This window comes from Typopeltis vanoorti, chromosome 6 (assembly GCF_054136105.1).
Source record: "Typopeltis vanoorti isolate ZY-2024b chromosome 6, IOZ_Tvanoo_1.0, whole genome shotgun sequence".
Lineage (NCBI taxonomy): Eukaryota > Metazoa > Arthropoda > Arachnida > Uropygi > Thelyphonidae > Typopeltis > Typopeltis vanoorti.
Genome location: NC_143554.1, coordinates 162021057 through 162032094, shown reverse-complemented (window position 1 = coordinate 162032094; position 11038 = coordinate 162021057). Strand labels below are relative to the sequence as shown.

General features: G+C 37.2%; 1 protein-coding gene across 1 annotated transcript in view; it reads right to left on the bottom strand.

Annotated features, from left to right (window-relative positions):
* Positions 1 to 1063: 1063 nt before the first annotated feature.
* Positions 1064 to 11038, bottom strand: part of RpL27A (ribosomal protein L27A) — a 62859-nt gene continuing 52884 nt past the window's right edge. The window contains exon 5 of the mRNA XM_090393905.1: positions 1064 to 1239. Within this exon, the coding sequence (XP_090250031.1) occupies positions 1111 to 1239 (129 nt within the window). The 3' untranslated portion in view covers positions 1064 to 1110. The remainder of the gene's footprint in view (positions 1240 to 11038) is intronic.

The window sequence follows — 11038 nt, the reverse complement described above, 5'->3', positions numbered from 1 at the left end:
CAGGCTTCTTATGTTCATAGTACTGATCTTGAACTCTGGGGATATTGAGTTGGGGTGTGTTTTAGGATTTGTTGTATCATCATAAAATGATGACACATCATGAGAGAATTTCATGCCGGCTGGGGATCGCACGGTTAAACAAGGCTCCCGATTGTTTTCACCAGGGAACCAAGGCAAACAGCGAAAAGTTAGCTACTTTAATAAATCCTGAAATAGGGTCAACAGCAAAATTTTATTCCAAGTGTTATCCGTGCGGTTAGCCGAGTAGCCATGTTCTTTGCGACCATATGCCTGGGAAAGGAGTGTCTTGGGTTTGATTCTCATTGACAACATGAAGAGCTCAAGGATCTTTCTCAGACATAGCCAAGTTAGCTGGTTGTGAGTGCAGACAGAGGATTTTTCCTCTCGCGAGCAGGCAAACTGGCCCCGTGAACACACATGGATTACAGTCAGGAATACCAAAGCCCTAGTCATAGGACTGATTTGTCAGCTATGCCAGGCTCGAGACTGGCATAGCTGACATGGTGCTGTGCTTCCCCGTAAAAGGGGCATCACATTATTAAATCATCATCGGTATAATAATGTTCCAAGTGTTGCCAAATTGCCTCCACAACATTGCAACATGTAGACCATTTCTGGTTGTTAGGGATTTATGACCATATGACCAAAGCAATCAAGGTAATGAGGCCAATGTATTTTGCCTGTGAATTGTGTTCTTATAGTGGTTTTTTTTTTGTTTTATGGATTGAAAAACCCAATTTTACAAGAGGGACAATCCTACCACCTCACGAGAGAGGCTAACTCAATTTCCCCTTATCAGTCCTTCCACTAATATAGTAGACAGTCTTAGTCTCAAATACCCATCTAACAAACATTTTAACCCTGTAAATAAATAAAAATCACAAATTTTTATTAAGAGTTATGTTCATTTCAGGAAAGAGTGATACTATGCACTATCAAAGAATAAATATTCACAAAAATCATTATATCAACTTTGTTATAATGTTCTACCTTGTGGAGTACTTTTCAGCTTTTATTGGTATAAAAAATGCCTCTACACATGTCATTTTAATTTGTTTATTTTTAAACACTGAAAGGGAATTTTTACACTCATGCAGTTAGGATGCAACAACCACCAACAGATTTTATTTTTTCCTCGGCCTGTTTGCTAAAAAATTTTGCTTTCACTATAACAGGCTGTTTGGGTAATTTTCCTTTTCCCAGTACTTTGTAATATCCCTGAAAGAGAAGTAAACAGTTATTTCCGAGAATACCGTTTCAAGATATATAAGAATATTAAATAGTTCATGATAAGATTCATTAAAAAAAAATTCAGGTTTTACTTGATTAAATATATGTCAAAATTATTTAAGATCAATGTAAACCTAAGTTAATCATGAATTAAATTAAATAATGTGATTGAAAATGATTAGAGATATATCATACAACAAATGATTGTTCATGTTGTCCCAGGACAGGATCTGCCATCCTAATCTGCTTATGAAATTTGTTTCTTTCTAATCATGGTCTTCCTTTGGTTTGTGATACTTTTACCCAACAATTCACTGATTTGCTCCAGTATCTCTGAATGTGGGAATGGAAGGGGTGGTGAAGCACAATACATAGCCTTTCCCACTCAAATGCCAACTCCACCTTCTCACAGTCCATCCTGTTCTAAAAGCATCAATCAACGAGGCAATGGCAAACGAGTATGGGCAGTATAACCTTAACACCCTAATAGAGTAAATGCTGTTAGTTCTGCCTGTCTAGAGGTGTGAGGTAGCGGCCTACCACTGGACTTACCCAGCGACAGGCTAGTACAATGCCCTGGGAAAATTCGATATACTTTCAAGTCTCATCCAAAGAAAAGCCAGACAGTTTATCAGAGAAAAGACCACAATTCAGGAAAGGTAATGAAACTGAAAAAAGGAACACACAATGAAGATTGCAACATGGAATGTGAGAAGCATTGCATACAAAGAAGAGGAACCTGATAAACAAATAAACCAAGCTAACAAAGATATGTATAATTCTCGTAGCAAGGTTTATATGCTGATCATACATAACTGGTAATTAGCTTAAGGAATTAACAACAGCAATAACGGACATTAATTAAAGCAAACTTTAATGAATACCTCCAATATTTCGGCAACGTCACATGGCCATCTTCAGGAACATTTGTTGAGGTTTGGAACATTTTTTTAGAGCTGCTGATAATTCCATGAATAATCTTTAGTGCTTGAACTTGCTGCGGTGTATTATTTTAGTTTTCTTCCAATGAATTCTATGGCGGGTATCTAAGGCATGGTCTGCCAGCCTAGAGTGGCTGTACTGGTGAAACCGGAGATAGTCCGTGTTCTGAAATCCTGATATTCGCTGTCCTGCCTGTTTGGCCAAAGTAGAACAATTTATAGCTGCAAGGGACCTGCAGCTGTAAATCGATCAATCAACCCCCCCCCCCCCCCCAAACCAGGTAGGTCTAGGGAGAGGTTAATCTTTGGTAGAGCAGATAAGGAATACTAACTTTTTATATGGTCTATAACAGCGCTTCCCAAACCGTGGGCCATGGTCCCCTTGGGGGCCGTGAAATAATGAAAACAAATTTAAAATGTTTTAAGACAAAGTAGATTTTTTTTATTTTAAAAGAAACGTATTTAACTTTTATTATTTTTTATATTTTAATGAAAAAATTCACACATTGTGGTGTTGGTTGAATATTAGTAAATATTGCTTATTCATATGTTTCATTTCAAAGCAGTGGTTAATTGTATTTACTTCGAATGCTCTCCAGGGAAGCACCAAATCTTCCTGTCCCTTTCATCACGCATTCGTAATCAGGAACTGTTGATATCGACTTTATATACATATCAAAACTCCTTTTATATTATCACTGTCATCCGAGCTAGTTTTCTGTTACCAATAAGTTTCGCATATACTTCACACATGAAAAAAAGCTTAAACAAGTTCATGTGGGGAGATAGTAACTTGCTTGCAGTGGTAAACAACACGTCCTCCCTAACAGCCACTATACTGCAGAGGCAATAAAAACAAGTAATTTTATTATGCCAGTGAATAAGGTATGAGCAGTCTGTGTAATATATTTCTCAACAAATAGTGCAACCTGGAATAAAAACACACTAATTAATGAATCACATGTCCCCTCATATAGAAATTATGCTGCATAGACTGAAACAAAACCATATGTTGCATGGGCAAACACAGTATCTAATTAAAAACTATCGTTATTAATTAGATGTGTGAGAGTTCGATTTCCCAAGGCAGCAATAAAATTCAACCGAACGTGTTAAAACTAAGTAATATACATATATACATATATATATATATATATAAAATAAGTTTAATGACTATTACCGAGAGAAAAGATGGCAAGATATATTTAACAAGATACTACTAGTTTACTAGTTTCGTTACAAGAACATCATCAGGTATCATACTCAAAGAAATATATAAAAAATTACAGACTTAAAATCGTATTAACAGAACAAGTGAAAAACAGTAGCATGTTTGAAAAAATGCAAGTATGAGTTCTATACAAACGAATACTACGCGCTGTCGCGAGTGCGCCAGTACTGAACAGAAGCAACGTGTGCGTCCGAGAGATTGTAACTCAGGCTGTTGTTGATATGAGAGGAATCTAGAGAAATTTCTCTTGATTCAACAATCTTTCTTTCGAGTTCATCGTAGCACACATGGATATTAGCAGTTTGAGTCCAGTTTACAATGTGCTGGCGGCCTTCGCCTGAGTTAGCAGAAAAGAGAACGTGGCTAGAGAGAGCGCTAGCTCTAGTCCTGTTATAGGAGATATCTCTACGGTGTTCATCCAAACGTAGAAGGACGGATTTGGCAGTCTGTCCATAATAAGGCTTTCTGCAATCACACAAAATCTTGTAGACTCCTGGAAACTGAGTAGGAAGATGTTTCTGTTTATGTTTGCAAAGTAATGAATGAAGTTTTGGAAGCGTAGTGTAGCACGTTTTGAAGTTAAATTTCTTGAGAATCTTTGCCAGTTTTGGTGAAAGAGAGCTGATGTAAGGCAAGGAGATGAAGGCTCTTGGGGGAGGGGGATCTTCAGCAGCAGTTGAGTGCCTGGGGGAAAGAAATTTGTCAATCTTCTTTGGAGAGAAACCATTGTTAATAAACGTTTTTTTAAGAAAACTGAGTTCATTTATAATTTCTGTTTATTCGGTAAGTAATGATTTGGCTTGGTGGGCTAAAATGGAAATAATACCACATTTTTGTAGAGGATAATGATGGGAGGAAGCATGAAGGTATCTGTCAGTATGAGTAGGCTTTCTAAAAATTGAGATTTTAATGTTCTCAGCACATCTGGTAAGTTTGAGGTCTAAAGAGGGAAGACAGTCATCCGATTCCAGTTCGAGGGTGAAAGAGATTTTTTCATGGCACTTATTTAGGTGGTCTAAAAATAAATAGAGGTTATTGACGCCCTCTTCCCAGATGAGGAAAATATCATCAATATATCGGTACCAGACTTTTGGTTTAAAGTGAAAGGAGTTAATAGCTTTTCCTTCAAATTCGTTGAGAAATATATCCGCAAGAATCGGAGAGAGTGGGCTGCCCATAGCCAGACCTGCGTTTTGTAAGTAGATCTTGTTATCATATTTGAAGTATCCAGACTTTATGCAATGGGAGAGAAGAGCAAAGAGTTTTTTTGATAATTTATTCTTGAGAAGATCGAGGACTTCTTGAGCAGGAACATTTGTAAAGAGAGAAACAATATCAAAACTTGCCATTAAATCTGTTTTTTTAAGTTTGATGTCCTTTATTTTAGAAACAAAATCTGCAGAATTTGAAGGAAAAGCTATTAACTCCTTTGTAAACTGGACTCAAACTGCTAATATCCATGTGTGCTACGATGAATTCGAAAGAAAGATTGTTGAATCAAGAGAAATTTCTCTAGATTCCTCTCATATCAACAACAGCCTGAGTTACAATCTCTCGGATGCACACGTTGCTTCTGTTCAGTACTGGCGCACTCGCGACAGCGCATAGTATTCGTTTGTATAGAACTCATACTTGCATTTTTTCAAACATGCCACTGTTTTTCACTTGTTCTGTTAATACAATTTTAAGTCTCTGTAATTTTTTATATATTTCTTTGAGTATGATACCTGATGATGTTCTTGTAACGAAACTAGTAAACTAGTAGTATCTTGTTAAATATATCTTGCCATCTTTTCTCTCGGTAATAGTCATTAAACTTATTTTATAATATTCCTACCGAGTAAAAATGAATTCTCCTAATATATATATATATAATGAATGTTATGGTAGTTTCACATACGGAATTCAGTTGAAGAGAGTTAGCATTTCAACTCAATCATCAGCTATGCTTTTATCTTTCGGTTGCGCAATCTTTTGTTAATATCGCACCAATCATATGCACGTTTTAATAACCTGGCTTTACTGTCTGTTTCGCGTTAGGCTTAATTAAGTTTTGTGACTTTTCTCCGTAAAGGGAGAAAAGTCACAAAAGAGAAAAATGTTCCTGGTCAGGGGATTCCCTTATTCAGGTAATATTCACTAATTTCATGTTATCACTTTGTGGTGTGCCAGTATCGGTAAGTGGTTATATTATTTGATCTATTCTACGTTAAAAAATTTAACCCTGAGATGGATAAGAGGCTGATAAAAAATAAAAATAAAAAAATCCTGTGAACAACCAGAAACAGACTCAAAAAAAAAAAAGGACCGTATTTCATATTTTACCAGAACAGCCCATATCGTCTTCAGAACCAAACGGTAAGAGGCAAAAAATGTAACATATGCATTTGATTTTTGCAATATTCGCTGTGTATGTTTTGAACTGAACATAAATACAATAAATATTATAATAACTCTATTACGATTTTTTGAGGGGGGGGGGGGGAGCATGAAATATTTTAATTTTTGCCCTGACATCCAGAAGTTCGGGAAGCACTGGTCTATAACACGAAGTCAGGTCATATTCTTTGAGGATATTGGTTATTTTCTCAGATGCCCAGGATGTATGGGATGGTGATAGATTTCGTGTAATCTTTACTGTGGAAAAGGGGGGGGGGGTACTGGTTTTAGTATTTTTTTGACTTTTTGGGGGTTGTAGCCATTGACTAAGAAAGTGTTGAGGATGTGGTTTAGTTCAGTGGTTAGGGCATTATGATCTAAGCCGATTAATTTTGCCCTGTTGAATAGTGTTTTTATAACCCCATATTGTTGTGTGAGAGAGAGAGGGAGAGAATTGCTGGTGAATATATCTGCCTGTATGGATGGATGGGTTTTCTATAAACAGAGAAAACCCAAGATCCATCAGGCTGGTGAGTGATTAAAGTGTCTAGGAAGGGTAGGGTATCGTTTTCCTCTTTTTCTAAGGTGAACTGGACTCTGGGTGTTGGTTGTTTAAGTGTGTTAGGAAGGAGTGGAATGTATCTGAGCCACGTGGCCAAATAGCAAATACATCATCCATATACTGAAGCCAAATAGTGGGTTTTTGTGGGGCAGAATTTAAAGCTTTCTCTTCAAAGGTCTCCATAAAGAAGTTGGCCAAGGGTGGGGAAAGTGGTAAACCTATGGATGTCTCCTCTATCTGTTTGTAGAATTTTCCTTGCGAAACGAAATAGCCTGAGTTCATTGTGAACTGAAATAGAGCTGAGATATCGGGAGGAAACTTGGCTTGGATGAGGTCTAGGGTTTCCTTGAGTGGGACATTAGTAAATAGGGAGGAGATATCAAAACTGACCATGATGTCAGTGTGTTGGAGTGAAAGGTTTTCTATGCTGGCTTTGAAGTGGGCTGAGTTTTTTTGTGTGATGGTGTGTTGCCAGTATAGCGTGTGAGCGCTTGGCTAATTTGTATATGGGGGATTCAATGCCATCCACTATGGGAGGTAACGGCACATTTTGTTTATGTATTTTTGGAAGTCTATATAATCGGGGGGGGGGGGGGGGGGGGGTCATAGAGTTATAAGGTTTTAGTTTGTTAGTGACTTCCACAGGCCAAGAAGTGACTGTCTTAAGGAGTCTGTGGAGAGTTCTAATCTGAAAGCTGGTAGGATTATATTCAATAGGGAAGTAGGTGGTACGATCTAATACTAAAGCATTAAGCTTACCTGTGTAGTCCTTTTGGTTGAGAACTAAAATACCAAAGCAGATAAGGGAAATGCCAGTGTAGTTCTCGACCAAAAGGACTACACAGGTAAGCTTAATGCTTTAGTATTAGACCATTCTACCTACCTCCCTATTGAATATAATCCTACCAGCTCTCAGATTAGAACGGAAAGAAAGGAGATAGATGTTAGTCCTGGGCAAATTTTTTTTTTAACACAATTGGTGGGATACCATCAGGACCAGATACCTTGTTTGTGTTCAGGTTATTAAGGATTCTTCAGATTACTTTTTGTATGGGAGACATTCTTGGTGGAGTGGAGGGAACTTTGCCCAGGTAACCAATGCAGGAATTGTTGAGATTTATTTAGAGCAGAGTAAGCAAGATCTGCTTGTGCTGAAAGGAGAGAGCAAGTTCACTGCCTTCAAATAAAGTCTAGGGATGAGTGAAGTGCAAAATGCACTATGTTCAAATTCCCTGAAAACATTCAGAACCCAACCAGTGAACAGTACTCCCTCAAAGAAGCATATATCATAATAACACTGTACAGAAGATAGGTCTTGTCCAAAATGAATGCTAGTGTAATATCTACCTGATATATTAATTTGGCTCAGTCTTATTTCTGGATCAAAGTGAACAGGAAAATTGCATACATACTTCTTCCTGTTAGAAACTTGAACTGATCATGTTTAATCACCCAAAAGCAGGTGATCTGCTCCACTGCTCTGGGAAATAATTCTCAGAGATACTCAGCAGTGGAGAAATGACAGCCAGTCATTTCTCCACTTTCTGTTGATCATGTAAAAACAAAGATTAGCAGCTGCCCAACATCCCCTTTAAGTGCAAGATACCAAACCTGCTCTGTCTCTTTATCTTTTATTCCATTCACCCCTTTCCTCAGAACAGCTTTCTTCATGAATTATTCCCTTAAATGTGAACACACTTCATGTTTCTCAATCCTTACATGTACCACACACATGGCACACTAATATGTTTAAGTTTCGTTGACCTCTCATATGAGATCAGTAGTCTTATAACGAGTTATTAATATAAAGAGCATTATTTATAATAGGAGGGAATTTTTGTTACAAAATTAAATTTGACAGCAAGAAACACAGCACTAAAACCGCTCCCTGGAGAATGCCTTTTAGGAGTGATAAACAGTCAAAGCTATAAAGAATACTGGTAGATATGGACTAAGATATTATGATATGCAGAAAGATAGTAAAGTACAGTAGTCTCCCCCCCTCTTATTCACAGTTTACAGAACCATATATATCTATTTTTTTCCCTATACATACATATCTATGATAAAGTTTAATTTATAAATTAGGCACAGTAAGAGATTAACAACAATAACTACAATAATAAAATAGAACAATTATAACAACATACTGCAACAAAAGTTATGAATGTGAAAGGAATCTCAGCAACCTCAGCATTTTTTTAAATATTTATTATTTTTATTATTTTATGAAGTCGAGAACTCTCACCTTTTCACTTAGAAGGAAGCACTTTACGGTTTCTCCTTTGCATATCACTATTCTTGTGTTTTGGGACAATTACTTAAAAAGCTCTTAGGGGTGCCACCACAGATGACAGCAGTATTCAAGTTGGACAGATTTGTTATTTGTATAGGTTTAAGAGTTGTTCAGAGTTGAAGTAATCCCTTGAGTGAAAGAGAAAGCCTAATTTCTTGAATGCAATATTTGTGATACGTTTGTGCCAAGGGTAAGATTGGAAGAATACGATTCTTTTTTTTGTGGGAAATAATGCAGAGCTGTTCTTTGCTAGCAGTGAAGTTATTCATGTTATCCAAATCCCATTGATGAATGTTTTGAAGACCAGAATTTAAGGTAGTAGAGGTTAGAGTTCTGGACGCAAGGTATGCTAAATGAAAAGAAGGAGTGCAATGTGCTCTCATCAGCAAAACCGTGTGCAGGATTGGCAGTCACCTGGAGCAGATCTTTTATATATAGATGAATGTGGGAAAGAGGGATCCCAGCATTAGTTGCATCGATAGAAGATAAAGAATCATCCATCATCACTCGGAGTGAGCATCAGACCAGAAAGCTAGTTACCCAACTGAAGAAGTCAGGCCAAATGATGGAAGTTTCCTTAGACTGATGTGCCAAACTCAGTCAAAAGACTTTGGAGATTTAAAGATTGACAACTTCAGATTTGCCAAACCTTTCTATGGTGTTTGTCCAGAGATGACTGATGCAGGTTAGTAGGTCCCCTGGTGATTGAGTGATGAAATTCACTGTCAGTAATTTATTAGATGACTCTTCAAGGTCGCATAGGAGTTGGTTGTTGATGGTTCTTTCCATCACTTTAGAAAGAACTGAGGTGAGAGAAACTGGACAGTAGTTTGAAGGTAAAGATTTGTCAACCTTTTTAGGAATAGGTTATATATGGGCTACTTTCCCAACGGCACGATAGACACCAGTGGAATAAGAAAATGCAAAGTTCGCATAAAGTGGAAGTCAACTCTGGTGCAGACCTTTAGAACAATTGGAGGGATGCCACCAGGGCCAGATTCTTTGGTATCCAGATTGAGCAAAATTTTTCTGATCTTTTTCTGGCAAAAGGTTAAATGCTTCATTGAGTGCTGAGTGTTTGGAATGGATGGGGAAAAGTTAACTTATTTAAATTATTTACTTTTGGTTAAATGTGAATTTTATACACAAGCAACTAATGGCCCCAATACAGAGGGAAGTGGTAGTTTCACATGCAACAATGAAATCCACCTACAACCTGGTGGTTTGTCTGTAAGTGATAACTTTACCATAATTTTTTTTTCATAAGTGGGTTCTCATAGAATGGTACCATTTTCCAGAGAGAAGGCAGTACATTGTGCAATTGATGCACTCAAAACAGAAACAATCACAATCATAAATTTCAGATACGGTGAAAATATCAAACGGAATAGACATGTGAGTTTGAGTTGTTATTTTTACCATTACCTTGTCATAATAAGAGGATCTCAGAGCAGATGTGATAGTGACTAACTTGCTTCTTGCATCCTGATGGTCTGTTCCAGTGTTTCTCAAAGTGTGCTACGCGAAAGGTCTTCAGGGGGTACGTGGCAATTTTCGACTATGCATCATTACAGTCTGTGTAATATATTTCAATTAGAGACAACTGGGATAAAAACAGCACTAACTAATGAATCACATCTCCCCTCCAACAGAATCTGCTAAAGACTCGAGCAAAACCATATGTTGCCTGTTCAACATATGGTTTTGCCCGGCACCACCCTGTCGTGAACGTGGCAAAACTAAAATATAGTCAATGTCTTTCAGATATTATGGAATTCGGTTGAAGGGAATTAGTATTTCAACTCAACTGTTAAAATGCTAATTTGTCTTTGGTTCGCACGATCTTTTGTTAATACCGCACCAATCATATGCACTTCTTCGCTGCTCTACGTACCTCAAGTTTTGTAAATTACGTATTTTTTGCGAGAAAGAGGATGAAGCTATTTCGGTAGATGACTTTGACGTTGCACACAAGGAAACTGTTCTCGATGTCAAAAGTAGCAATAGCGAATAAGAACTTCTTGGTAAGTCACACCATTTTTTCCTGAAAACTTTAGTTTCCGAAAATCCCTGCATATATCTCACACCACGAATTTTTAGCTTTAATTTTGGGAAAAAGTGCAAGTTATATTCGAGTAGATATGGTAATTTTTTTAGCTTTCAAATTCTTAAGTATGGATCAGTGGTTAAAGACTGGATTTATAAAACCCACAAAAGAGAACAATATAGCAAATACAAGTAGCTGTAAGCAACAAGAAAATGTTGATATTGCATCTGGATCAAATGAAATTGATAAGGGTGTATCATCGGACATCTCCAGAGAACCAACTAGGAAGATGAAAAATCTTCGTTCGTAAGTATGATATGAATTACTTGAA